General features: G+C 38.6%; 5 protein-coding genes across 6 annotated transcripts in view; 1 reads left to right on the top strand and 4 right to left on the bottom strand.

The window, feature by feature from the left end:
* Positions 1–3,985, top strand: part of shank3a (SH3 and multiple ankyrin repeat domains 3a) — a 197,664-nt gene extending 193,679 nt beyond the window's left edge. For both annotated transcript variants that reach the window (XM_041998109.1, XM_041998108.1), the window contains one exon: positions 2,436–3,985. In XM_041998109.1, coding sequence (XP_041854043.1) covers positions 2,436–2,988 — 553 coding nt within the window. In that variant the 3' untranslated portion in view covers positions 2,989–3,985. The remainder of the gene's footprint in view (positions 1–2,435) is intronic.
* A 4,707-nt stretch (positions 3,986–8,692) lies between these two features.
* rabl2 (RAB, member of RAS oncogene family-like 2) lies at positions 8,693–12,059 on the bottom strand. Its single transcript, XM_041996321.1, has 8 exons — positions 11,457–12,059; positions 11,339–11,368; positions 11,162–11,241; positions 10,947–11,026; positions 10,704–10,815; positions 10,443–10,540; positions 10,157–10,240; positions 8,693–9,987 (listed from the first exon to the last, which is right to left on the bottom strand). The coding sequence occupies exons 1-8, from the start codon at positions 11,561–11,563 to the stop codon at positions 9,907–9,909; spliced, it is 672 nt and encodes a 223-aa protein (XP_041852255.1). The 5' UTR covers positions 11,564–12,059; the 3' UTR covers positions 8,693–9,906.
* A 475-nt stretch (positions 12,060–12,534) lies between these two features.
* Positions 12,535–14,495, bottom strand: odf3b (outer dense fiber of sperm tails 3B). The gene is made up of 7 exons (XM_041996320.1): positions 14,415–14,495; positions 13,669–13,807; positions 13,380–13,583; positions 13,142–13,243; positions 12,932–13,050; positions 12,706–12,846; positions 12,535–12,626 (listed from the first exon to the last, which is right to left on the bottom strand). Exons 2-7 carry the CDS (start codon positions 13,802–13,804, stop codon positions 12,537–12,539), a joined length of 792 nt encoding a protein of 263 aa, XP_041852254.1. The 5' UTR covers positions 13,805–13,807; positions 14,415–14,495; the 3' UTR covers positions 12,535–12,536.
* Positions 14,496–15,833: 1,338 nt separating this feature from the next.
* On the bottom strand, positions 15,834–19,773 carry zgc:77752 (uncharacterized protein LOC393862 homolog). Its single transcript, XM_041996314.1, has 12 exons — positions 19,583–19,773; positions 19,398–19,478; positions 18,982–19,100; positions 18,595–18,732; positions 18,205–18,476; positions 17,807–18,109; positions 17,455–17,709; positions 17,262–17,378; positions 17,068–17,169; positions 16,886–16,966; positions 16,690–16,800; positions 15,834–16,609 (listed from the first exon to the last, which is right to left on the bottom strand). Exons 1-12 carry the CDS (start codon positions 19,771–19,773, stop codon positions 16,487–16,489), a joined length of 1,893 nt encoding a protein of 630 aa, XP_041852248.1. The 3' UTR covers positions 15,834–16,486.
* Positions 19,774–20,879: 1,106 nt separating this feature from the next.
* On the bottom strand, positions 20,880–26,620 carry LOC121647145 (ADP-ribosylation factor 4-like). Its single transcript, XM_041996323.1, has 6 exons — positions 26,415–26,620; positions 25,717–25,797; positions 25,490–25,599; positions 24,953–25,024; positions 22,282–22,407; positions 20,880–22,186 (listed from the first exon to the last, which is right to left on the bottom strand). The coding sequence occupies exons 1-6, from the start codon at positions 26,479–26,481 to the stop codon at positions 22,100–22,102; spliced, it is 543 nt and encodes a 180-aa protein (XP_041852257.1). The 5' UTR covers positions 26,482–26,620; the 3' UTR covers positions 20,880–22,099.
* Between the last annotated feature and the right edge of the window lie 259 nt (positions 26,621–26,879).

Genomic DNA, 26,879 nt, shown 5'->3' with positions numbered 1-26,879 from the left:
AAATGAAATTCAGCCATCAATCATTGATCTGCACCACAATAACAGTTGTGGGTGGAAAAAGGTGACTGTGATATGAAACACTACTAATCATACAAGACCCCGCTCTGTTTGGGCTGGCTCTCCCACCATTTCCATCCAGACAGTTAATTGCCTTTGGCTGTGACAAAGATGATCATGCACACCATTATTCCTCTCTCTCTCTCTCTCTCTCTCTCTCTCTCTCTCTCTCTCTCTCTCACTCTCTGCCTCTGCATCTGCATTTTGTTGTTGTTCGCCTACTGGGGCATTTCACATATAACATAGTCATCCCAGCACTCTTTATTGGAATGTTTCTCCACCATGTATCCCATCCAATATGTACCACATTTAAAACCCCCTCCAAAATCCACATTGCTGTATTTTGTGTTTCTTGTATCCACCTTCTGTGTATAATTGCTTTTGTTGGTTTAGAAATTCCTGGTTCTCATTTTATTTTAATTTGTTCTTCTTGGTTTTCTGTTCCTTGTTATTTATGTAAACTGCAAAACTTTTTTTTTTGTTTGTTTGTTTGCTTTTTCCAGTGTTTGTGTTGAGGAAGGCCATGGTCCCTGACAGTCTTACATAATGGACGGTTTTAGGACTAAATTAAATTTATATACATAGAAATTTTAATTAGTATACTTTCATCTAAGTGCAACAGTTAACATTTCTTTGGTTCTTCTAAAGAAGTATCTCACAAAAAGTACAGAAACATCTCCAACGGTCAAGAGACATGAGCCTTCCTTTTATTTGTTACTTTATGTGTTTGTTTTCTTCACGCAGTGTTTTATATGTGAAAAAGTGTGTTCATTTCTCTCTCATACAGCCCACTGGTCAGACCTTACAGTGCTGAAACCTGCTCTGCTGTCTTGGTCATGCTAACACATCAATACAAGTGCACAAAAGCACACATACACATTAAAAAATTCAGCTTATGAGCATAGAAGTGACATAGTCACATGCACACACTTGCACACACATAAAGCATGTCAAAGAGAGCAGAGTTGGCTGAAGCAGATAGCGAGTCTGGTTGGCAGGCTGCGTCTCATTGAGTGATGCTAACATTCTCTCCCATTGCTCTCTCTCTGCTCACCCTGCATGCTCCGCCCTGCTGCTCTGATCTGATTGGTCTAGAACTGACTGTGCGCCCAGGAGGGCAGGACGACTGTGTAAGTGCGCATGGAGCTCATCTCATATCTGTTGGCTCCTTATAGTCTGATCATTTTTTTTCCAGCCTGTGCTGCTAAGCTACATTTGTTCCTTTTCTCTCTTTAGTTCAAATATCATTCATATCAAAAGTTTCACACACAGGCACTAGATGGATAGCTCTCGCTAACATGCATGAACCAAACAGACAATACTGCTGTTAACTGTCATATTTAGCCCTTTCCTCTGTGCTTCTGTCTTCTTCCATTAAGATAGATACAACTAATCCGTAATGCATCCCTCTTCCTGGCCACTCTTCCTTTGAGTAGATCAGTTGTGTACTAACAGTTTATCTCCAAGGATGTTTCACAATTTAGGTTTTATTTTTGTTTGTTTTGTTTTGGTTTTTTTTGTTTGTTTTAATAGTGTCCCATTTTAAAAAGTGTAGAAAAACCTTAACTTGTTGGTGGCATGATAAAAACTGGGGTAACTCTTGTTCACATATCTTCTGCTCAATAATAATTGCCATTTTATGGTAATGCAGTTGTGGTTCCTCAGTCTACAGATGGTAAGATCAGGTTAGTTAGCGACTGATATTTCCCAGATGGTTGTTGTACCTCAAGAAATTAAGTCTGACCTGAGTTTCCTACATGACCAACAATTATTTAATTAAATGAAGAGAAGCTACATTGTAATTATTGATTATAACTCATTGACGGTATACTTAAAATAGAAGAATTGCTTGCAATGTAGTTTTGGATCTGCCGTATGTGTGTGAATGTAGACAAGTGTATGAGAGTCAAAGTGTTTGTGTACGTTTGTACTTAAATTCAGTCGTTTCAGTTAGGTAGTACCACAGTTTCATTGGAAAGAGTAAATCTATTTGACACAAATGCAAAGGTTTATTGGTTACAGAGCATTTCGGGGATTTCAGGGAAGTTAAGAGGAAGCAACATATTCATAACTTTTTAATTAAAGCTGAGACTTTCAGCAACATCATAGTGTCAGGGTGTGTTAATCAAATGGATAAATATTTATTTAAAGCTCTAGATATTATTTGAAACTCATAATTGTTATTATCACTAAGCTCATGCTTTAATGTGTTAATGTGATATTAGTTAGATCTTTCTAACAGCTATTAACCCCTCTCCTATGGATATAACTACTAGCAGTTTTAACAAATAACCTTGGTCTCTTCTGCTTTATATCACTTTTCTAACCTTCTACTTTCTTTATTAACCATTCTGAAACCATTTCTGTTTCTCCACCAGACTTTTCAGCAGCCTAGGCGAGCTCCACACTATTTCTCAGAGAAGCTATGGAACCACATACACCATCCGCCCTGGTAGCCGTTACCCTGTCACCCGGCGCACCCCTAGCCCAGGCTCACCTGATCGAGGCGACCCCCTAGGACGATTCTCAGGCTTCGGTCTGCCCACCTCACCGACCACACCTCCTCAAACCATCCTTAAGTCATCTAGTCTCAGCTTACCGCAGGAGCCTAAAGAGGTGCGCTTTGTAATGAGGAGCTCCAGCGCCCGCTCCCGCTCCCCTTCCCCTTCCCATTCTCCTGGGTTAGGCTCACCACTTTTAGCCCTCCGGCCCTTTCACCAAAAGCCCCTACATCTTTGGAACAAGTACGACGTTGGAGATTGGCTGGAGAGTATCAATCTGGGGGAGCACAGAGCGGGGTTTCAGGAACATGAAATTGAAGGCTCTCACCTCCCCGCTCTAACCAAGGATGACTTTGCAGAGCTGGGAGTGACACGAGTTGGACACCGCATGAACATTGAACGAGCACTTAAACAGCTGCTGGAGAGCTGACCCCTGCCCTGAGACAGAGCAACAGACATGAAGACAGACTGATGCAGAGCTGATAAAAATAAGAAAAACAATAAGGATGTTCCTCTTTTACTTCAGCTGCTTTTATGTTGAGTATTAAAAATGTTCACCTGTGGTCCATAGCGAAACTTAAAACCCTGCACTTGGCATTGAACAGAAAAAGATGAGATAATAATTAACCCCTCACCCTCTGCTCAGCCCTTACTGTATGGTCTACCATCATGCCTGCAGCCAATTAGATCAGACCTCAGTATAATCAATGGTATTTCTTTGCTGAGCAGAACTGCATGAGCTCCAGTTACATCATTTGGTTTGTGAGAAGTTGAGTTGTTTCCTCAGTAACACCCTCATTTTCTCACTATTTTCTCTCTACCTCCCCCCTCCCCCCCTTGTATTAGGCCTCCAAAAGCCTTCAGCAGTTTGAGTAAAGGAGGAGGAAGCGGTTTGGTTCCAAGCATAAAGCTCAGTTGCCTTTAAAAGTAAAAAATATAAAAATATTTATACAAAAATCAACAATGATGAACACAAAGCTATGGAAATAGCCCTGACACAACTCTGAAAAGGTGTGTCTTCTGTATACCCGCTGTTATTTTTAAACCGAAGACTTTAGAGCCCAGAGGTGGAGCTCCACAAAGTAAACAATAGGAGAAAACCCCTCTGCCTTGGTACCCAGACTGTGCTATCTATTATATTTGGAGAATGTTTAACCAACACTCGTGGCTTTTTTCATAATCAATTTTTTTGGTTTTCCAAAGGGAATATTATATAAATAGGTATTATATAAATTAATATATATGTATCTAAATATAGCTTTCAGAAGAAAAGACAATGTTGCAAGACAAAATGTAATAAATGAATTTGCGCCTGTTTTTGATTTTTAGAATAGAAAGCAGAGAGAAATCTTTAAATCTATTCATTTGATAGTTTATTCTTTTCTACCTGTTATAAACACACACACACATTTATATATGTGTATATATATTAAATATATATATATATATATATATAAAAGACAAAATTTCTATAGATACAGAAAAAAATGTGTCATTCATATATACTTTCTGTATGGTCACCCTTTCTTGAACTGTAGCATGACGAGTTGAACCATCTTTTGGAAAGTTTGTTGTTTGTGTTTATTTTCTTACGGTCTTCCGTCATACTAAAGGGCATCCCGTTATGTGAGGTTAAGACCCCAGCTGGCACCCATCCCTCCTGCCTCAGCTACAGATCTCACTGTCTTATTTTAATAACTTACTATGAGTGCTGCTATTGAGCCGGTTAAAAGGAGGGTCCTCATTGTTTCTAACTCAGGGATGGAAATTAATGGCACCCGCTGAACATTTTTGGAGGTTGCTTTAATAATATCTATTAAAATTATTATATCCAAGGACAACCCAACATCACATTTTGTAAAAAGGTTAGTATAAGTATAATTTCCATCCCTATTACCCCTGGTAATACCTCTCTTCCCACCTGTCACGAGGTTCAGTATTGTAAAAGGCAGCATGAATCTTTATCAGGAGTCTGAAATGCCACAGCAGGACATGTGTAGTTCTTCAGGCTGTGGGGATGGGAAAGCCCGTTGAAGGTCTTAAAGAAAATTCAGTATTTTACAACCTGACAGTGCAGCTGCTTCCCTTTATCTCTACCTTTGTCTTAGTGAGTGAAATATTATCAAATGGTGGCAGCCAGAGCTCTTAGAATAAGCCCCAGGTTGTAAAAACTAAAAGAAACTGAATTTTTCTTCAACAGTACACATCTACAATTGTACTCATAGCTTCTGCTGGCAGTAAGAAACGGAGAGATTTATTCATGCAAAAAAAGAAAACAAACCATTTTGGCAAAGCTGCTTTCTGACAGCACACCAGGAAATGTCTATTACCATTAAAAACCTCTGCTCATTAGAAGCATTCAGTCAGAATGTCAAGGCTCTTTCACTTGGCAAAACGTTGCGTGCACATTTCCTTTCCTTTTTGCTAGCAGTTTGGAAAAGCAGGTGGTGAATAAATCCTATCTGGATTGTAGGAATAGCACTCACTGCCTCACTGTGACCTCACTGATTATTTTACGTTTGACTTCAGTGTTACGTCCTCAGATTCATGTGAACCTTTAGTTCTTATTGTTCTTTTCCTGTCGTTGATTTGTTACCCTCGCCCACTGTGGGTAGATTTTGTAGCGTGTGGAACATGATACTTAAATATTTCACTCATTTGAATTTTAGAGTGACAGGGAAAAAAAAGAGAAAAATGATCCTGTCCATTCTAAACATACCTACACTTGTAAAAATGAACTACAAATATTTGCTTTTTTTATTCACAAGCAATGTATATATAATAGATTTCATATAAATTTTTGAAAAACTAAAAGTATATAGATCTATATATGAATGTTTGGCATATATGCATAGTTAACCACCTGTGGAAAAGGTGAGCAGATTTTATTCTTTCTATGAACTCTTGAACTTTTGAACTCTGAACTATGAACTAGGGGATGATTTGCACAAAACAAGGTGACAAGGTGCTAACATAAAAGCCACCCATCATCCAAGCGCATGCGTGCATCTGGATTCCCTGAATCTCTCTGTGTGGTTGTTCCTCTTCACTGTGTGTTTGATGGAGTGTGTATGTGTGCAAATGCTTGTTTCCATTTTTGTGTATTTGTTCAGGAGCGAGACAATAAGAATGTGTGCAACAGTGAGAGTGTGGTTAATTGTTAGGGTTTACATCTATGGAGTTAGTCCACTATAGCCTTACTGTACCATCAGAGATTGCCGGCAGTGGCTGTGTCACACAAACACACACGCAGACACACACACAAACAGAAAAATGCACACATGTATTCATCTGAGTAAAGCTCATTGTTCTGCTTTCTTGTTTTGTACTGGGCGACGTCTTCAAAAAGCAGATTGTTCTGCTCAAGAGGGAGACAGACAGAGACAGATCGTAAAACAACTTTGACGGTTTCTATTGCAAGTCAAGATAAAAACAACTCACCTTGTTATTGTGTAGGTAAAGCTTAAGCAGTGTCACTGTTCTCTACACCCATTCCCAGATGGCATTTGCGCTCCTTAGCCTCCACTCTGTCTGGCAGCACTCCTTTTTCCTTTTTCAGACCTTCAATTTCTGAGTTTTGGACATGCTGTATGAGGTGATCCAGTGAGGAACAAACAACACAAAGGAAAAATGTGCCAAAAAGTAACTTTTAATTGTATATTTGTCTTACCTTTAGGACTATCCTAGTTACAGCATCCTTAGGCTGTTAGATAATATAACAATATGGTGCCATCTCCTGGAAATCTTGAGAACAACAGACATTTGTTTGATCCTTCTGTATTTCCCTGCCCGTGGAACTACAATCATTGTTATTACTTCATAAAGAAGCGGGCTATATGTATGTCTCTATATATATTTAAGTATGTATAAAGATATATAAAGCCTGTGTTTATCTATTTGCATTAACATTTCTCTTTAAATTTTGTGACAGTAATACATTTGCTTGATTTGACTGATGAAGGTTATTGTTCCCAGAGAAACAAAAATCACTTTTGAGTGGTGAACGTGTACAGTCTGATCTCAGACACAGGCTGGCCTGGTTAGAGGAATCAATGCTGTAGTGAATACTGGTTGGATTGTTGTGTATTTTACTACAAATAAAAAATGCAAAATGAGCAGTGTGTATCAGATATACACATCATAAGGTCAGTTAAGTTCAGCAAAAGGGTTATCTTTGTCTTATTTCTTAATCAACAAAGCACAATCTACACATTGTAGGAGGAGCAGTGTGACCTTTTTAAAAACCCACTGGTATCTGGTGAGCCACCGGAACCAGTGATCTTATCATCAAAAGTTTTTTTGTTTTTTTTTCTTGTTTGCACTGTGAAGTTTAGAATGGTGGATGTATCACTGCAACACCTCAGCCTTGTCTCACATATGAACTTCCCCTTATCAGCATCCAGTAACCAGGCAACCCGTCCATGACTGCTCTCCCTCTGGACACCAGTATTAGAAAATCCTTCTACATCCAAGCTAAGATACAAATTAACCAGAAGCTACCTAGTATTCCTCAAGCAAACAGAGTAAGGGTGACAGTAAAGACTGAGGCAAGATCTGAGATGTTGCCTAGGATATCTCCACCTCAGAGATATATGTTTGTTATATTATGTAATAAATTTATAATTAAACATAAAGTGTCATTTTTTGTTCCTGCTTTGGTGTGTACCATAGGTAGAAATGTATTGCTCATAAATCAAATGAAATACCAAAATCCAGTTAGTTCTACAAAAAGATGATGTTGGGCACAAAGTTTTTAATTCATTAACTGATTAATAGTAAACATCATCACCTGATGACCATCAGGAAGGACACAGCTAATCTACCCTTTAAACCAGTGTAACACGTGATGGTTTAGAAATCTATATTCACAATTTCTGTTACTGTAAAAAGCTAAACAGAAGATTAACTTTTTGGGTGTTGGATTTAAGTTAAAGATGAAACATTTATTTAAAATTTTCTATAATTCATGACTCTGACTAATGTCTGATACAATAATCAGATTGTTGAGGTTTTATTGTTTACAGTCATCATTAGGAAAAGTCTGATAATTTAACTTACACAGCTTTTTAAATACTGACTCCAAACACTGACATGGGTTTCTTTAAGCAGGGATTTACTATTTAGAATTTAAATAATCTGTGAAGTATAAAATATTTTATATCAGTTTTTCTCAGTTTTTAATGTATAGTTTAAAAACAGCTTTCCACATGAACAAGAAAGGCCAAGAAAAATACCTACAGAACTTATTGTAAAAATTTTAACAGACTGGGCTGATACTTCAGCAGCAACACCCGCCAAAGACATCTCCTTCATAAGTTTACAGATAAACATCTAAACCAGTGGTGTCAATTTAGTTCAGGGGCCACATTCAGTAAAATTTCCTCTCAACTGGACCAGACCAGTAAAATATTAGCACAATAACCTAAAAACAGCTAAATATCTAAATTTCCCCCTTTGTCTTAGTTCAAAGATGTATAAGAACATTGTCAAATGCTTTCATGTAATTAGCTATCCTTTTAGAACACAAATTATGAACAACCTGAAATTTCAGCAGTTTAGACAATATTTTGCCTGTTCAGTTAATAAAAACTGAACTAAGCTCTATTATGATTCTATTCTATTCTATTCTACAGTCATTTAGCAGACGCTTTTATCCAAAGCGACTTACATTTGAGAGGAAGAACAACACAAGCATGAATTCAAACAAGATGGGACGTCATAATTAAGTGATAGTCAGACCGCTTTTGAGTCCAGTTGGACCCAGGTGCTGTCATGTAGTGCTAGTGCAGTGCATATAATTTTTTTTTTTTTTTTTTTTTTTTAGTCATTTTATTTAAATACAGGATCACGATTTCATCACACAATATCAAGTAGGTCATAAGTGCATGATTTCATCACATAATATCAACTTGGGCATAAGTGCATGATTTCATCACACAATATCATCTTGGGCATAAGTGCACACAGCTTCTTCAGTACTTGGTTGAGCCAAAAAGCTGGACAAATCTTTCTGACTCATTTAGTTAAGCTAAATGTGGAAATGCTCCTTAAACAACTGAGTCTTTAGATGAAAGATATAAAAGTGATCTCACTGCCTTGTAAATAATTTACAAAAAAAAACTCACATGTCCAAATTAGGAATTGCAGTTACTTTTATTACAAAATTGCAGTTAATGTCTGCTGTCATTTTCACATTCACCAAATTCATCCTGCGGGCCAGACTGGACCCTCTGGCGGGCCGGATTTGGCCCATGAACAGTATGTTTGATCCCCCTGATCTAAACAAATGTGAACTCTAGAGGAAAAATGGTTGGACATAAAGTATGTTGGATCGTCACCCATCCTAATGTTAAAACATGGACGTTAAGCAGGTGTGTTGCAGCCAGTATTACAGGGAGAAAACTGAATTCAGTTAATCCATTATTCCCTGCATATCCTGGAAGCAAATACCATCTGCAGCATCTGTTGCTATATAAGAAAGAAAGAGAGGGATAAATATATTTCTATAATTATTGAAGACCTAAGACTGACTTTAAAAGGTACCACCTTCTAAATCACAAAAGCTTCATACAAAACAAATGTTAGGATATTATATATATAAAAAACAAACATATAATCAAATGCCTTTTGAAAATTTATCATACTTAAAGCTTCTTATGCAGATACCCTCAGGAGTGCCCAAACTTTTGCCTCCCTATGTATTTTCTTGTGTGTGACTGGCAGCTGTATCTCATAAAATGCTGACTGTGTTGTACTGAAGCAAGATGAAAAGAGTCAGATAACATTTGGTTATATGGTACATTAAGTTTTCATTTATAGGGTGCTAAAAAATGAATTTACATAATTAAATTAATGCAAGTAAAGCAGCCAACAGATGCAGCTGCCTGCTGGCACTGAAAATCATACTATACACAAACACTGACAACAGCAGCGAGTACAGATTATAATTGCACATTCTCTTTGCTGTCAGTCTTTGATGCTTCACATTATTACATAAAGTTATTCTTTACATACTCAAGCAAACATTCCACAATATAAATCGTAGATATGTAGTTCAAAGTATGAATGATGAGAATGAATCCTCATCATTCCACTCCACTAATTTCCCTGCTGTTGTCACTGCACAGAAAAAAAACTGTGACTGAAAACTTGCCCAAACTACTGTGCACCTTCTTCCAGGACAAGAGTTACAATCCAATCATTTAAAAAGCAAGAATTAGAGAAGAACAATTGATGGTCTGTTGACGGTGTAACTGAAGGAGAATCAGAGACCTCTGACACTGATTTATAGCAGGATATAACCATTAGATGACCTGAGGATTTGGATGCTTTATTTAAAAACATTTTTTCAAATCAACTGTGGGCTCTCTGCTTTCAGTTCATCCTCCTCTGCTTCTGAGTTCTCCTCTTTCTTCTCCAGTTCAAAGTTCTGTAAGGGATTTGTGAAAGAAGGACATCAGTAAACATGTCTGGTATGCATGTTTACACACCTCATTTTAGTTCTAAAATGCATTTTCCACATAGAAAATAATATTTGATCAAAGAAATGTTGCTTTTGAATAAGAAAAAAACTGCATCGTCAAATTAGAAATGTGTACCTCTAATTCTTGCATTACTTCATCCATGAAGTCACTGGGATTCTGCTTGTAGTCTACGGCTCTCTTGATCATCTCTCTGAACATCTGTTGCAAGAGTTAGGATCAGAAGTGTCAGCACACTTGAAGTGGTACAGATGATTCATATAATATGTTTAGTTACAGTGGGAAATTTTACATCTTCATGCTGTGAAGTTAAATGTAAAAATACTATTGCATACAAATGCAGGAAAAACTGCCAGGGATCACGGTCTTTGATACTGCAGCAAAGCAAACAACACACTCAGACCTTAACTACATTGGTCCCATCGGCTGCAGAGACAAAGTAAAATGGCAGCCCTTGTTTCTTCCCAAAGTTGAAGATTCTCTGTGTCACTTTCATGTCGGCTGCAGATAAGAGAAGACAAACATGTTTACACGTGTAAATCTAGAGTCAACTTTCACAACCAAGTAAGGAATAAAAGGATTTCTGTAAACCACAAGTCATATCATATCCTGTTGCATTTTAACACATGTTAAAAGTGAAGTCCTGTGTCAAAACCAGACTCACCGTCAATTTTGTTGGCGACAACACAACAGGGTATTTCTGGTCTGTACTCTCTCAGTTCCTTGTACCAGTTGGCTAAATTCTTATAGGTGATCTTCCTTTGAACATCAAAAACCTGAGAAAAAAATAGGTTTAAAAAGGAGTTTAGTTTTTGTAACAGCATGGCAACTCAACAATTCAACCTGTTATAGATAGATAGTCATCGACAAGTCCATTTTATGCCTTAAAACCAAGAGTGTGTCTTACCATGATACATGCATGTGCTTTGTGGTAGTATGAAGGATGCATGCTCTGAAACCTCTCCTGACCAGCAGTGTCCCAGAAATCTGTAGATAAGAAACAGAACTATTTCTTGCAATTGCATTGTGATCCGTGATCCTTGCAGACGATTTTCAACTGGAAAGAAAAAAAAAATCCTCGGCTTAATTGGACCAGATCAAGAGGAAATGCACTCCACTTACCAACCGCAACCGTCTTGTTTCCTACAGTTGCTGTGTGTTTGTAAAGAGTCAAAGCATAGGTTGACAACTGCTGGGGACGACTGCAACAAGTGTTTAGGATTTTAGATAATCTTGACCACAAAAAGGACAAACACAGCTGCTATACCATCTTGATTGTGCAAGGCTGCTAAAGGATACTATTCATCCATAAGAAATCTCTCCATCAACCTGCCGGACAAGGAAATGCAGTGTCAAAACAACCCAGAAGGAAATCTGAGGAAAATTTAAGGAACATTTAATTACAGCTAATACTCACTTAGATTTGCCAACTGCACTGTCTCCAAGACAGATAATTTTAACTTGTTCGTCTGTATCGTATTTCTTCTGGTCCACTTCAGGAATGTCGCCAACGTCCTCGGCCATGTTTCTCAGCTTCTTTTGTAATTTTTGTATAGACGACTGAAAATAATTAAATGAAGCTCCAGCAGGGGTTTGTAATGGTCTGCTACAAACGACTGCGTTAGCTAGCTTGCCACCGGTTAGCTGACGTTAACATCTTGTGATTTGGCTCTCTCTTTTTAAATTCCTTATTGAACTGGTTTCTCGGTGCTTAATTTGATAATAAATAAATAAAATCCCTGAAAATAAGAACAGTACAGAAAACGCCAGTGTTTGCATTTAAATCTGGCTCACTCCAGGCAACAGAAGGACAACGACTCATATCCTAGAGCCGCTAACGGAATTAGCCATGACTGCACCTGTTTATGTCGGTTAGTATGTCTGACTGTCATACAAGAAAAAGGTGGGAGGTTTTCTCCACTTATCTAGATACAGAAATAGTAGACGGTTGTAGATGCGCTACGTCCCAAACAGGTTTCGTTTCTATGCAACGGAGACGCCTGCAGGACCACGGTCTGTATGAGCGCGTCCTTAAATGTGCCTGTCTGAAATGCTCAACAATGTATGCGTAAAAGATTTAGTTTGTCATGGATGGGCATGAGTCCAGTCTGCAGATTTATTTATTTATTATTTATTTATTTATTTAAACCGTTCTTGCAACGAAGACAGTATTTTAAGAATAAAAACGCTCCACTTGTATTGTCATTTTCAGTAAAATATCAAGTTGAGTAATTGTAATCTCTCTCTCGCTCTCTCTCTAAACATGTGGCGATGAACTTAAAACCCCCCTTAATGAAAAACCAACAAATTAATGTCAACCAATCAAAAATAAATTGCAGATCTGCATTAGTGTTATAAGGGGCTTCATGTCAAAACTGACTATACTTTTACAACATACCGAAAAGTATGCAGGGTTACAGCAACAAAAGACAAGCGATATTGAGATTTATTTATTTATTTATTTTCATGCTTTATTGAAAACAGTTGTTTGTCAGTGTCAATCCATATTTGGAATGAGCGGTGAAATGTATTGTGAATGGCGCAGTCCGAATGTGAAGCTTGGGGCTTTTGATTTTGTTAATGTGACCTAGGAGGGAAAAAGAAATTAGCAGTAATATTAATAAAGCGTAATATCTGGTTCTTTTTAATCGAACAATGTTTCTTACCCGCTCGGGGTAATGTGCTCCTGGACCTGGTTTGTCTGAGGTTTTAGCGGAGTGAAAATTGCGTCCTGAGATGCTGTACTGTGGAGGATTTTGTCTGTAGACACCAGGGTCCACAGCTTTGTAGGCAGCTGGGCCAGGAGTCTGGAGGGGAAGCCACAGCACAGAGTACATCGATTAATCAAGATTTCTAGTTTCTTAAACAGTTTTAGTAAGCATTTATGTGTACCTTTTGTAGGTCCTCATAGAAGCTCCCCGTATTTCTGCGGCTGCAGAGTGAGAAAGAAGGTGCTGAAGGTGAGACCACATTAGGCCCCAACATAGGAGGCAGGGTGTAGGTGGCTGGACCTGCAGAATGAGCACCAGATAATAGTGATATATTTTAGATATAAAACTCCCTCTTCTCTTTGATGAAGTTGTCATTAAATATGTACTTTACCTGGTATTTGGTTAATAATTTCCTTTTGGCTCCTCTCAAAGAGAGGAAAAGCAGGAGCTGAGGGGAAGATCAGTTTTTCTGATTTCTCTGGAGAGTAGTGGCCTGAGATACCAAAGAAAGTTATATAAAGACTCTGCAGACAGATAAAATGATGCTTTATGGTTTCATGAGATTGTCATTTTTCAAATTGTATGCTTTAACAAAATCTATTTGAATGTGTTGCACTGGCCTCACTGACCTGGTCCAGGGGCTTGGAAAGGTTCTGGCTGCTTTGTGCGGCTACCAAGTGAGAATGACGGTGTGCTATTTCTGCCCCACTGGGTGATGTTGGAGGGTATCTGATATTTTGGTCCAGGGGAGCAGTCAGTTTTTACCTCCACGTAACGTGCACCAAAGGAGAACACTGGTGCTTTGCATTTAGTGGGATCGTGTTGAGTTACACCTTTATCAAGGGACAAGAGCAGTCCATGTTGTTTACTGAAGCCATTGACGATACTGTTTATTTAAAATTGCCATTTTTGCTTTACCTGTGAGTCCAGGCAGAGCATACTTTGGCCCAGGGCCACTGTAGAAGGCAGCTATAGGCCCTCTTGGCTTGTGGGGCCTCCAGGTTCCAACCCAAGGTTCTTTATTAGGTTTTGTCTTGGGAGATTGTTTTGGCATTATCTTGGATTGATGTTTAAGTACAGAAATTAAAAAGAAGCACAAAATGGATTTACAGATGGACTGTTACTCCCTCTTGGAGTTATCACTTCTTTAGAATTTTAGTTGACATCAGAAATTAGAAATGCTAACAGATGTGTCTGCTGCTTGTAATATTCTCTTTTAAACTTATCTTTAGATTGTATGCTGCAGAAACCAGGAATTATTTAAAACAAACTTTTTAAAAAGATGTGAAGATTGATTTTGTTGGTATAAATACACATCAGCCGGTAGAGAGGGTTTCTTATGGTTTTAAGTCAGTAGAGGTGCACCTTAAACATGCCATAATATATTAAATTACTCTTGTAATAGGATATTTTAAGGAATAGTGTATATAATGAGGATATTAGAAATAGTTTTGTACTCTGATTTTAAACCCATTGCTTACCATTGTCATGGCTAAAAAAAAAAAGCAACAGGCTAAATAAGCAAATCTGTTGCTTTAGAAAAAGCAGTAAAACCCTTTTTACTTGTGCACAACGTCCTGTAATACAGCAACAAAATGTCCATCAACTGTGTGTAAATTAAACACTGCTTAATATAAAGGTATTATACACATAAAGTGTTTTACCTTATAAAGTTCTCGGTCCAGCTGCTAATGTTTTGTCTCAAGCTTTGTCCCAAGAATTCAGCATGCGCACTGAACCCAAACACAGATTGTTAAGCACTTGTCAACGTCACTATGACAACATTGTCATGGAGATGGTCATTTGACAGGCATACTCAGTACTATGAATTTATTCAGACATTGTGCATGAAGTTAAAAAACAAGCATTGTGCAGATGAAAATATTGGCTGAAAGCAGCCACACAGTAGACACACAATTTAACATGCTGGGACTAAAATAGTGTAATTTAATAATCAATCAGTTATTAAACAAAATGTATTTAATTTGACTTAGCTTCATTATCTATTTCTAACAGTAGGGGGGTGGGGGGTTTCAAACAGTTGACTTTGTGCCAGCTAGTCAGAAAAAGCCCAAAAGGTAAAAGATTTCATTCATGTCAACACAAAAATCTGTAGTTTTCCCAAAATATTTCATCTATTAAAAATCCTCATTCTTTAGGGATTGGCACATTTTTACACCACCACTGGCCAACTCTGAAGTGTGGTAACAAATACAATATTCCAGTGCCAGAAAAGGACGTTAAAACCAAACTTCCGGTTTATTTCTTTTAACATAGTTGTCAATTTAATTGCTACATATATTAGACAACAACTGATTGATTTAAACCTATTTTATTAACACCTATATTACCTGTTTAAAATTTTCTTATTTGTTTTCACTCTTATTTTTTTTTTAAAGGGAAAAAACCTTTTCACAGCATTGCAATTTCCCACTAGGATAAATAGTTTTTATTTATTTATTTTTAATTTCGTTTCATTTTGTGCTTGTGATATCTAAAAAAAAGAAGTTTGAAAAATAATTAAACACATATTTGAAGAAATCTTGCCTAATGGTTCAAAAACCTGGTAGGCAGAAGTTGTGATTTGTCACTTTAGGAAAAGTATTGGTGTTAGGGACAGCATTATTGCTGATTGGCTTACAGTCATGTGAAAACAAAAGCACAAAGGTAGACCCAAAATTAGGTGCAGTGAGTAAAATCTCAGATGAATAATGCATGACATATTCCACTGTGTCATTATTTATCAAATAAAATCTAAGCAATAATGCAGAGGCTGTGTGTGGAAAAACTAAGTACGAGCATCTCTATAAAGCAAAAGATTTTACAGCTTGGTGTTCTGGATCATTCTGGTTATTTAACACAATGCCAAAGACATCAGCAATCATGCTAGATAAGCAACTGTTTCCATCAATAAAGGAAGGGTTACAGTACAAGGCCATTTCCAAACATGTTTAACTCTATTATTCAAGAAAAGGTTATACTCTAGTCAAAAGAAAAAGTGATCTTCCCAGGAGTGGACATCCCAGCAAATTCGAAACACAAAACACTTTGTATCAATTCTGAAACACAGTGGTGGAGGAATGGTGAATGAGGCTTGTTTTGCTGTCACAGAACTTGGACATCTTGTAGTCATTGAGTGGAACTTCTCTAAATAACAAAGTATATAAGAGCTAAATGTGTCCATCTGTCTGACACCTAAAGCTTAGCCCAAAATGCTTCATGCAGCAGCAAAATGATCCCAAGCGCAGCAGGAACTCGACAACAGAATGGCTGAAATGAAAAGAATCAAGGTGTTGCAGTGACCCAGTCAATGTCCAGACGTCAACCTTGAAATTTGAACCATGGAAATGCTGTGGTGGGACATTAAGAGAGCTGTGTGTGAACAAATACCTGAAAATGTAAATGATCTGAAACAAAATTGCAAAGAAAAGTGGGATAAATTCCGTTTTAGGAATGTCAAAGACTGATAACATCAAATACTCAGTTACTTTGAGTTGCTGTTGTAAAAGGTGGTTCTACGAGCTATTAAATCAGGGGATGTAGCCTACTACAAATTTTTAAACATTGGCATAGTTTTTATTAAATGAATTACAACATAGTGTAATACGTCATGTCCTGTTCGTCTGAACTTGGATTTATCAAAATATATGACCTAGATGAAGCCTATCATGCCTCTTGATTTGGTCCAAACTCAAATGTTTTTTAGTTTCTTTCGATCCAATTTGAACTTTGTCCTTTAAAGTGTAGCGCTTGTACTGCAGGCCCTCTTGAAGTCTCGGTAATTGTGGAAGGTTTCTCTTAAACTGGCCTTCAGGATTTTCATCAAAGGTGCAAGGCCTCCCACTTCCTCTTGAGGTCGCTGTTAAGTAAAAAGTAAATCATACGTTCGAGTAGAAATAATTCTTATCTCGAGGACCGCACACCTTCGCATGTTCTTACCCTTGTAAGTGCAAACATCAGCCGCTGGAGCACTGCATCCTCTCTGTGTGGACACAGGCTGGTGACTGAGCTCACACAGCTCAGGAGACAGTAGATAGTGTGTCTTTGTGGCTGCAAATATTTTGCCAAAGAGATTAAAAAATCTTCAAAAAAAAAAATCAAGAGGCATTGATGACTGCATGACCTGTTTTCTTACCTTCTTGAGCACAGTGAGAGGCTTTGTGTTGCTTCCTCCAATTCTCAACTTTTCTACATCCTCAGTGCTCAGAACAGGGTCCTGGATGAGGGTGGAGAAAACAGATACAAATGAAAACTAACTTAACGGTGTGTTAAACTTTGGGATTACTGGCATAATGGATCTTGTTTGATGCTACTGACCCTTAACTTTTCTAGCCAGGTCCATAAGAGGCAAGAGAGGACAAGAGGATCTGACTCAGTGACCAGCAGAGCCCAGCCACAGTCACTGCTGTTCAGTTCCTCCTGTTGAAAAGATGAATGACACTGTGAATGCAGTAAAAGTGATCAAAACCAAACCAGCAATCAATTATTATTATTTTTCTTTTGTTTTATACCTGTAGCAGAGCCGATCTCTGCAGAGTAGTGTCTCCTGGAGGACCTTGTTCTGCCATTGCTTTGGCAACTAGCCGGGCCATAGATGTTGGGCCAGGATTGTGTGGATTTCTACATAACTTTATGGGACAGAGGTCAAACTGTTTAAAGCAGTCACAGCAATCACATCTCATTTCACCAGTAAGAACAAGTTACCTCCATGTTGGAGCTGCATTTTGGAAAAGCCTTTTTAGCTGCATACTTTGTCCTCTTTGCACAGCTGCTGCTTGCTCTCATGTTAGACATGGGGACGTTAAGTGTATTAGATTCCTTTAGTGTAGTCTGGTGGTCTGATGAAAATTTGCCAAGTACTGGACTAACTGGTCTCAGATCAGCTCGAATAAGATCCTTCACACACCAGTGTTTTTCATTTCCAAGTACTGCAGTGCAGTATGGACTCAGCTCAAGGTCCTTGGGGGCAGAATAACAATATAATAAGAACAAAAGCCTCCACAATTAGTCTGATTCAAGAGAAGACATGCTGTGAGTGGATACTGTAGGATTTTACCTCATGTGCTGTGATCTTACTGAGATCAGAGTCACTATAGCTGCGTTTGTCCAGCAATATGTCCCGTTTTCTCTCCAAGAATCCCAGTGGTTCATCCCAGGAGGACACAGACACTGATCTTGCCCACGAACCTTTACGGCCCTCATTTAGCAAAGGCAAGTACTGTTTGGAAACAAGGGTCTCTTTCACAGTCCTACCCAGGGTTCTGAGTGCTGACCTCTTCTCCAGCTCAGTCTGGACCTCTAGGGGAGAAGGCAGACCCAGAGCTAAGCAGGAAAGACGCACACACAGAAGGTACACCACCTAATCAAATGATAAAGAGATCAAAAAAGAGAAGAAGGTTGATTTTCCTAAAGGACCAAGATAATATTAATGAATGCTGAAGACAAAGTCCTGACCTTGGGTGTGTATCTTAGTTTGCGTGCCTCCTGACCGTGCAAAAGCAGTCCTTGTCGATTTAAGTAGTGCTGCAGGGTGAATGGGGCTCCATGCCGCAGACTGAGGTCTGGGTACTGAACCAGTTGTGTGCCAAGCAGACGAGCAAAGTCAAACACCTGGTTTATCTGTGCCCGCGTTTGGATTGAACGAGGCCTTTTAATGCGAACATAGTGGACTGCCTCACTGGGGCTGATGCGTAGGGTGTAGATCAAGTAACAGGCTATCAGGACACCTGTTGAGTATTAAGAACTTAGGAGTAGCACACAGTAAAACACAAAGGATATCAGTAATGATTATGTATGTGCAAACTCAATATTTACTTGAACTGTTGTATAGATGTTTAATCTCACCTGTCCTGCCCAGACCTGCATGGCAGTGCACAGCCACTCGTCCTTCCTGCACTGCAAAGGCCAGAACCTTCACCCCATCGATGATCCCAACAAGAGACGTCACGCCAAAATCTGGCATCCCAAAGTTGTAGAAATAAACTGCAAATAAATGTAAATATGATTTCATCGTTGCCTTGTGTCTAATGCAGTCATGTGACTTAGCTGCTGCAGTACAGCATGTACTCCACCTGATAATTACTTGCTGCCCTACTGACACAAATCCCAAAATGTCTCAGCGTAATGTTTGGTAACAAAAACCAGCTGCTTTTCCAAACACAAACGCAGCTGAACTGAGCAATTTCTGTAAATGAAATCAGATGTCTCTCAGTCACTGTTACAGGATCTCACTTTCATTGTCCATGAAGATCTCTGGGGAGTATGTGAAACCACTCTCAGGGTCTAGAGGGGGTCCACAGTGAGCATGCTCCCCCGGGAGCTGCATGTTGATGACTGATCGGATGTTAAACCTGGAACAAAAGACAAGAGTTGCCCCTTTGTGTCTTAAAGGAATTGTTTAAGATGCAACAGTATTTAAGAGCTTCTAACTTTAATAATTAAAGTCTCACTAAAAACCAGTGCTGTCAGATACCTAACCTTCATTTACATGGCAGAAATAATAGGTTTTCACACATTTATGTTCTAGACTTCTTGCCTCTCTGTTTACACTTATGTTGGTGCAATGATTCCTTTTATAACCCTGTATGCACCACTGCTATCCACACACTGCATGGACATACAAAAGAAGAGAACCAAGAGTTGTTTACCTTTGAAACTGATCAATAATGTTGTACTTCTTGATTAAGTTGTTGGATGGTCGTGCCATGGCAACTATATCTTCCGTCACCCTGGGATAGTCAGAGGTATTTAATGAGTAAAGTATCCTTTATTGTTTCTACTACTACTCACGCAACACATTAACACCTGTGAGACTGCAGTCTAAGATTCTCACCAGGAGGAGAAAAGTCCTCGAATCGCCTGTTGGTTTAATTTCCAGCACTCAGGTCCCTCATACCGACAGTCTATTCCTCCGCAGGCCAGCAGACAGAGAAGCTTAGGTGGGATGGCTTTCACCAGGTTCTCCCTGGCCTGGGAATAGGAGGGCCGTGGAATTGGTATATGTGGGGACAAGCTCGGCATCATCCTGCACAAGTAGAAGGACCCCCCCCCAAGATCAGCCTTTGATTTGTCCCAGCTGGGCAAACAGGCATCCTCAAGTCACCTTCTTGCTACTTTTTTATAATCGACAATCATACAGCTTTTAAACCGGCAGGAGTCTGGTTTCTGAATTTTTACCGCTCTGCATAAAACAATGAAAAAAAAAAGGGAAGAAAAAAAAATTGGCAACAAAGGGTTCAGTCTACACTAAATATTTCTAGAATATTCTGACATGCAAATTTAAGACTTACCTTTATGATTATGTTGCACACTGAAGCCGGTAATCCCATTTAATGCCAATTCTAACTATATAAAAACTGCAGAATATAACACAGGATACACGTGCTCCTCTATATTGATCCACTGCATACTCACACTCGCACAATTGCGGTGACCCAGCTCCACTAATCCTGATTAGCTGTCATAAATACATTAAAGCAGACACTCTAGCATCAAAGCAAGCCAATTATATAATGCTTATTCCTTCACAACTGTGTATGTCCTCAATACCTGTCACCAGCCAAGGAACCATATGTGATTTCACTTTGTTTGATTAGAAGTTAAATTGTCACTAAGCCGCAACAAGGTTTGTCTTTAACAACTCATTAAACATACAATGAACATTAACATGCTGGCTTCATTAAATCTATCCTTTTCATAGCATTAGAATGTTACAGTCCAGAACAAAGGAAAACTGATCCATGTCATGAGCTTACTGCTCAGTGAACTGCTGTGAATCACCCCACGTCTGCAGGAGCAGCTCTGAACTAATCTTCCCCCGTAGTGTAGCAATAGGAGCAACCTGATAATGATGATGGTGATAACACCTATCAGCTCCACCCTCCAGAAGATAACTCGCAAAGATCCTCTCAGTGGCCATTTCTTAACCAGTTGAGCCTGTATTTGTTTAGTGATGGGGCAGAGTCTTGCCATTCAAATAGGAACAGGCAACCAAGGGCAGGCAAGGGACAAGTTGCCTTTGACAATCATGTGTCTTAAGATTGGCACATAAACACTGCACTTCCTCTTATCACCCCCTTAAAGAAGAAGCCTGCTTTAGGGAGTTAGGAAATAATGAGTGGAATACAGAACATAATCAACACTTTTTTATTATTACCTATTTTGTAAAACAATTTTAGCAAACATTTTTGAAGACAACTCCATCTTCTGACAACATAAGTTGGAATGTTGACCCAAATTAAATGATGGGCAGGTATCTTGTGTTCCAGCAGGGGTGAAATAATTAATACAATATGGCACTTGCAAGACAGTAAAGTAAACAAAGCTCTACAGACTGCTGGAAAAGAAAACAAAAAAAAAAACAAAAGCATGTTACTTTACTGTGTTGCAATAACACTGGCCATGTTTCAACACTGAAAAACATTTCCTTCCTCCTTTTAGGTTCAATTTCCTCTTAAAGATGAACTGAAATTTTGATTCAGTCTTTTCATGGTGGTTGTTAAAAAAGGAAACAAAATCAGTAAACAGTAGAACAGGATAATAATAAAAAAGCAAAAAACAAAAAGGCTGAGTGAAGTAAAGATGCAAGGAAGCAATCTACGCTCACAGTGGTGTGGTTCTGCTGCAGCACAGCACAGTCTTACTGCATAATGTTATCTTGCAAAAAACATAAATACACAAAAACATCTAAGGCAGGAGCTTGACCTTACATTGTGATAAAGAATAGATAGCTGTGATTTGTGCAAAATGACACCAGAAGGCACACTGTTCCTTTTTGGAGCCATGTGACTCCACACCACTAACATAACTGCTGCAATCCTCTTCCAGCTCCCTCTATGAGCCACAGCCTTAAAGACAAAAAAAAAAGAAAAAAAGAGCTGGCACAGGAATGAGAACATGGTAGTAGGAAGTGCAGGATGAATATCCACAGGGGGCTATGGAGATTAACAGCTCGTGGCAGTCCACAGAGTGTCTTTCACCAAACCTCTGGGGTTATATATTCATATTCCCCAATCAATGCTTGAGAAGACTTTAAGAAAGTCCAACAATTAAACAAATTATTTCCATGAAATCTCCAAAAAATAAGTCATTTGCTCATCACCAAACTGAAAACTTAAATGCAAGGCAACAAGGGGAAAAAAGATTTTGCTAAGTAATAAAGTAATCTTGATAATATAAGAAAAAAAAAAGACAAGAAAGTAAAGGTAGTCATAACTGAATATACTGTCCACCAGCCTTGACCAGTTTAGCATTAATGCTGGAGGAATACATGCTTCTGGATTGAATGTCTATGCCTCTTCTCTTCTCCTGTGATGTACAGTCTCTCTCCTCTGTCCAACCAATCCTTGATTTAGTTCTTCGACAACTCTTTGGATAGCCAGTCAAGTCCTTCATAAAGCCCGGTGCCCTGGGTGGCGCAGGTGGACTCGATGTGCCACTGTGGACAGGTGATTATATGGTACAGATGTCAATATGACAGCAGCTCTACACACAGGACAGCACAGAGAGTGTGTTTCTATTCAAACTACTCACGGTTTTGTTGCGAAGAGCTTGTAGGCCGAGTCTTTCTGTCAGTTCACTGACTGATAGGGCGTTTGGAAGATCTTGTTTGTTAGCAAATACCAACAAAACGGCATCTTTCAGCTCATCTTCCAGCAACTACATGAACAGATACCAGACATGACACATTTCACCTTAGACCCGCAGGATACAGGAAGATACTTGAGTCGTTACAGAGGACTGAAATACAAAAGAAAAAAAAAACACCTGCTACAAGACCACAAAGATCTTCATAGTTATAGGATTATATTATTAGCTTACCAAACTATGACGTTTGTCCCTTTTCCGTCTCTCAAACAAAATTTTATATGCCTCAAAACATTCTAGATAGATAGCTGCAAAATGACTTCACATACTTAAATATGAAACCATTTCTATTCAGCAGGAAATAGCCAAACAAAATAGTATTTAGTCTATATGAACTGGTAAACTTAAAAAAAAAGATGCAACGTCACACAAAACTAAGCTTCTGAAAAAAGAACTTTCACTGGTTATTTTTTCTCTTTGCAGTCTGGAGCAGATATCTGTTCCTGAACAACACGCGTGGTTAGAAAGTTAGAATTTTCAATTCCTGTTTTAATTGCTCCTAAAAGGGATCTTAGTCATTCCTGTAGACAAATACATTGTGCTCAAGTTATTGAAAAGGAAATTATCATGTTTACAATTTCACTCTAATATTTTTTTTCTTTTTAATAAAAACAATAATAATGAGAATTAAGTGCTTTGTTTCAGCAGGCTGCTGGTAGGAAATATGTCCAGTACTCAAGAGTTGTATAGGAAATCTGTGGTGGACTGTGTGAAGAAAAATGGTGAAAACACAGTCCCTTGCTGCTGATCATCTTAGACACACAACCTTTCAGTTTTATAAACTGTTGTGTTTTTGTTTAAGGTAGCCATAAATCCAGGTGGTTGTGGAGGTATCCACCACAAACTTATGGAGCTTCTCGCATAATAGAGCAGCTGAAATGTATAAAAGGCACTTGAGAAATCAAAGAACATGATCCTCAAAGTGTTGCCTGATTGGTCCAGATGAGAGTGGACTTTCTGAAATAGGTAGATGATGTCATCTTCAACCCCAAGCCTATTACGATGTGCAAACTGTAATGGGTCCTGAAAAGTGTTCATTTGCTTACTGAGGTGAGCCAATGAGTCTCTCAAGGACTTTCATGATGTGAGATGTTCGGGTGACTGGTCTGTAGTTATTTGGTTCAGATGGTTGGGAATTTTTAGGTACTGGAACAAGGCAAATGCTTTCCACAGCACAGAAACTCTTTTCTGACTCAGGCTGGTGGTGAAAAAGATGCTGAATATATCTGATATAGTTATTCGGAGCAGGTTTTCAGAACCCTTGGGCTGACATCTGGACTTGCAGCCTTGTTCCGGTTCAGTTTCTCCAGCTGGTTCTTCACCTGACAGCAGGAGACAGACAGGCTAGAGGTGGAGGCAGTGGAGGTCTCAGTATGTTCTGATGTGAAGGGAGATGTTAAGCTCCATGACTGCAGGGTGACAGAGTGGAGGTGTGACAGGAAAGCTGGAGGGTGTATGTGTTGGAGGCACGGAGTAAAATGAACATGTTCAGCTCATTAGCTCTGCCCAGACTTCCATTAGTTTTATCCCCCTTTAACTTGTAGCCACTGATCATTTTCATTTATGACCACACATCCCTCACATTTTTCTGCTGGAGCTGCTTTCTAACTTTTTCCTGTAGTCCTATTTGCGCTTCTTCATCTTTGTTTAGAGTTGTTTTGGTATTTTCTTCAATAGATCCCTGTCGCCCTCCCTGACAGCTTTCTTTTTTATGTTTAGCAGCTTTTTCAGGTCACTGTTGATTCAGGGTTTGTTATTGGGAAAGAATCTCACTGTTTCTGTTGGGACAATGCTGTCCACACAGAATATGATGTAATCTGTTGGTAAAATCTGTCACAAACTCAGTCATGACGTTGATGTAATCTCCATGCGGTTTCAGTGTGTGGCATCAAAGCACCCTCTCATCTGTGTGATGACCAGTTACTGTTGAACGATTGGTTTGTAAATGGAGGTGAGAAAAACCAGATTATGGTCTGATCTTCCTAAAGGAAGCGGGGCAGAGGAGCTGGATCCATTTTTAACATTTGCATAAAATGAGTCCAACATTTTATTTTCTCTGGTGGAGAAGCTGATAAACTGTTGGAATGTTGGTAATGTAGCAGAGAGGAAGACGCTGAAGTCTCCAGAGATCGAAATGAATGCGTTAGGATGCTGTGTTTGTAACCTAGCAACATTGGAGCGGATTACGTCACAGGCTGTCTGCAGCAGTATCAGGTATGATATAAACCGCTGCCAGAATAACACTGGTAAACTCTCTGGGTGAATAATATGGACAAAAAGCATATAGCTAACAGTTCAACGTTCCTTGTGCAGATCTTCTCCTTTGCAGTGATGTGTCCAGCGCTGCAATTCCACTTCCCTTTAGTGTTCCACTGATTTTCTTATTGTGGTCTGCATGTACAGTCTTAAAGCAGAGTATGCTTTAGAGTATGCTAACTATGTTCAGGACGAGAGGGATTGTGAACATAGACCTATCATTTCTATGGCACATGCCATGCAAATAATGTAAAATCATAACATACACTAAAAATTCACAGCTGGACACCAGTATACCCACCATCTTTGAGAGCTCCTCTGCAGACTCAGTCACTCTTTCTCTGTCATTACTGTCCACTACAAAGATGAGACCCTAAATGGGAGGAAAAAAAATCCAAAATGTATATAATCCAAAAGCTAACAACTAAAATGTTAATATGAAGAAAAAATATATCACTATAGCTATAAAACATTTTAGAGCTTTGACTGTATTCAATTAAATTTTGTTAAAACCACATACAGTGAAATATGAAAGGAGGGAAATATATAAATTTTGTCTGCCTTAACCAACAGCTGTAATACAGCTAAACAGAACAAAACAATGAACATTTAATCAAATCAAAACTGATTTGGGACTTTTTAAATCCACTTGGCACAATTTTTTCTTCAGTGCAGCACTTTAATAAATGACTTTTGGGAATATCAAATATCAAACTATTATACTATTGGGTTGCAAACTAATGCTTCTTACTTTCACATACTATTACATAAGCATGGGGTTATCTTGCAATACCAAGGAAACGTAGCACAGCACTGGACAGTTCAGTCATACTCATACCTGTGTATTTTGGAAGTAGTGTCTCCAGAGAGGTCTGATCTTGTCCTGACCGCCCACATCCCAAACAGTAAAACTGATATTTTTATATTCTACCGTCTCCACATTGAAACCTTAAAAGGGATAGGGAGGGGGACAGATCTTAAAATGATGTGCACAAAATAACACAAAGAACAACAATGGATCTCACAACTAGGAAAAAAAAAGAGAGTATCTAGGGAATTTCTTACCAATGGTGGGAATAGTGGTAACAATTTCACCGAGCTTCAGCTTGTACAAGATGGTTGTTTTTCCAGCTGCATCCAGCCCAACTACAAGCAAAAAGTGTGATCAAAATCAACATTTATATTAAAGGAGAGAACAAGTGAAAGTATTGGATAACAGCTGTTAGTTGCAGATTTTTCTTCCCGAAGAGCACAACTTATCATGCAATTATCACAAAGGAGGGGACATGTCATACAGCACATATGTCTGTACAAAGCAAGTTATCAGTGAATTTTCATCACTAAGCAGAAATGAAATGAAATGAAATGAAAACAGGACGGAACTCACTGTATTTCTCTATAAGGTACAGTACGTAACGCAGAAACAAGATAACCAAAACCAATGCAAAACCCTTCACTAACTAACACAAGGAGTTGACCAGCAACTTAACTAAAAGGTGGGAAACCAGTTGGATATAACTGATTAGGGTTTCTTTACAAACTGACCGTCTTCGTGGTCAAACTTATAGTGGAGAAAATAAATCTAAAACCTTGGTGGGAAAACAATTACATTTTATAAAATAAAAAGGGTACTTTACGTCTACATACAACATTTAATTAAAACCATAACCTCAACAGTTCATTAACTGCTAGCTTAAATAATTTTCCCCTATATTCCCGCACGCGACGCTAACTAACATTAGCCAAACACATCTTTCACTCACCCATCAAAATCCTCATTTGCTTTTTGCCAAAGAGCCGACCGAAGATGGACGAGATGGTGAGTCCCATGTCTGTCCGCGGATGCCTGAAGCCGTGGGGGAAAAAAACTTGTGATATTAGACAGGGCTATATCACACTGATCTGGTTACTGTGATTTCCACACAAGAATAAAATGCTGTCTGCTGCCACGTCCGGGCCAACGTGGAAGACACGACGTCATCATTTTGAACAAGCTTTATCAACACAAACAGTACAATACATTGAAAAGTTTAAGACTTTTAAAACGCCTTTTGTTATTTGTTTTATATTAATGTAGTATAATATAATATGTACGTTTGCCCAGAATAAAATGCGTGTTGTGTTTTATTGCTCTTTTTTTAAAACGTAAAGCGTAAACGTACATTACAATTCAAACCCAATTCATACAACTAGGTGTCACTGTAGTACAGCCGGAGGTTTAATTAATG

This window comes from Melanotaenia boesemani, chromosome 10, assembly GCF_017639745.1.
Source record: "Melanotaenia boesemani isolate fMelBoe1 chromosome 10, fMelBoe1.pri, whole genome shotgun sequence".
Taxonomy (NCBI): domain Eukaryota; kingdom Metazoa; phylum Chordata; class Actinopteri; order Atheriniformes; family Melanotaeniidae; genus Melanotaenia; species Melanotaenia boesemani.
Note: the sequence above shows the minus strand (reverse complement) of the source record. Positions and strands in the feature narration are given on the sequence as shown.

What these genes read in the sequence shown, in the direction of transcription:
- zgc:77752 (XM_041996314.1), bottom strand. Translation starts at nt 19,773, where the DNA reads ATGATGCCGAGCTTGTCCCCACATATACCAATTCCACGGCCCTCCTAT. An exon ending in ATTATTGATCAGTTTCAAAG is followed by an intron (nt 19,101 to 19,397) that starts GTAAACAACTCT and finishes CTTTTGTTCCAG; the next exon opens with GTTTAACATCCGATCAGTCA. An exon ending in GTAAGATCACAGCACATGAG is followed by an intron (nt 17,710 to 17,806) that starts GTAAAATCCTAC and finishes TCTGCCCCCAAG; the next exon opens with GACCTTGAGCTGAGTCCATA.
- rabl2 (XM_041996321.1), bottom strand. Translation starts at nt 11,563, where the DNA reads ATGGCCGAGGACGTTGGCGACATTCCTGAAGTGGACCAGAAGAAATAC. An exon ending in AGATTTCTTATGGATGAATA is followed by an intron (nt 11,242 to 11,338) that starts GTATCCTTTAGC and finishes CACTTGTTGCAG; the next exon opens with TCGTCCCCAGCAGTTGTCAA. An exon ending in AAGTAATGCAAGAATTAGAG is followed by an intron (nt 9,988 to 10,156) that starts GTACACATTTCT and finishes AATCCCTTACAG; the next exon opens with AACTTTGAACTGGAGAAGAA.
- LOC121647145 (XM_041996323.1), bottom strand. Translation starts at nt 26,481, where the DNA reads ATGGGACTCACCATCTCGTCCATCTTCGGTCGGCTCTTTGGCAAAAAG. An exon ending in GCAAATGAGGATTTTGATGG is followed by an intron (nt 25,798 to 26,414) that starts GTGAGTGAAAGA and finishes TTTTGCTTGTAG; the next exon opens with TTGGGCTGGATGCAGCTGGA. An exon ending in AAGCTCTTCGCAACAAAACC is followed by an intron (nt 22,187 to 22,281) that starts GTGAGTAGTTTG and finishes ACCTGTCCACAG; the next exon opens with TGGCACATCGAGTCCACCTG.
- odf3b (XM_041996320.1), bottom strand. Translation starts at nt 13,804, where the DNA reads ATGCCAAAACAATCTCCCAAGACAAAACCTAATAAAGAACCTTGGGTT. An exon ending in TGCTCTGCCTGGACTCACAG is followed by an intron (nt 13,584 to 13,668) that starts GTAAAGCAAAAA and finishes CCCTTGATAAAG; the next exon opens with GTGTAACTCAACACGATCCC. An exon ending in AATTATTAACCAAATACCAG is followed by an intron (nt 13,051 to 13,141) that starts GTAAAGTACATA and finishes CTCATTCTGCAG; the next exon opens with GTCCAGCCACCTACACCCTG.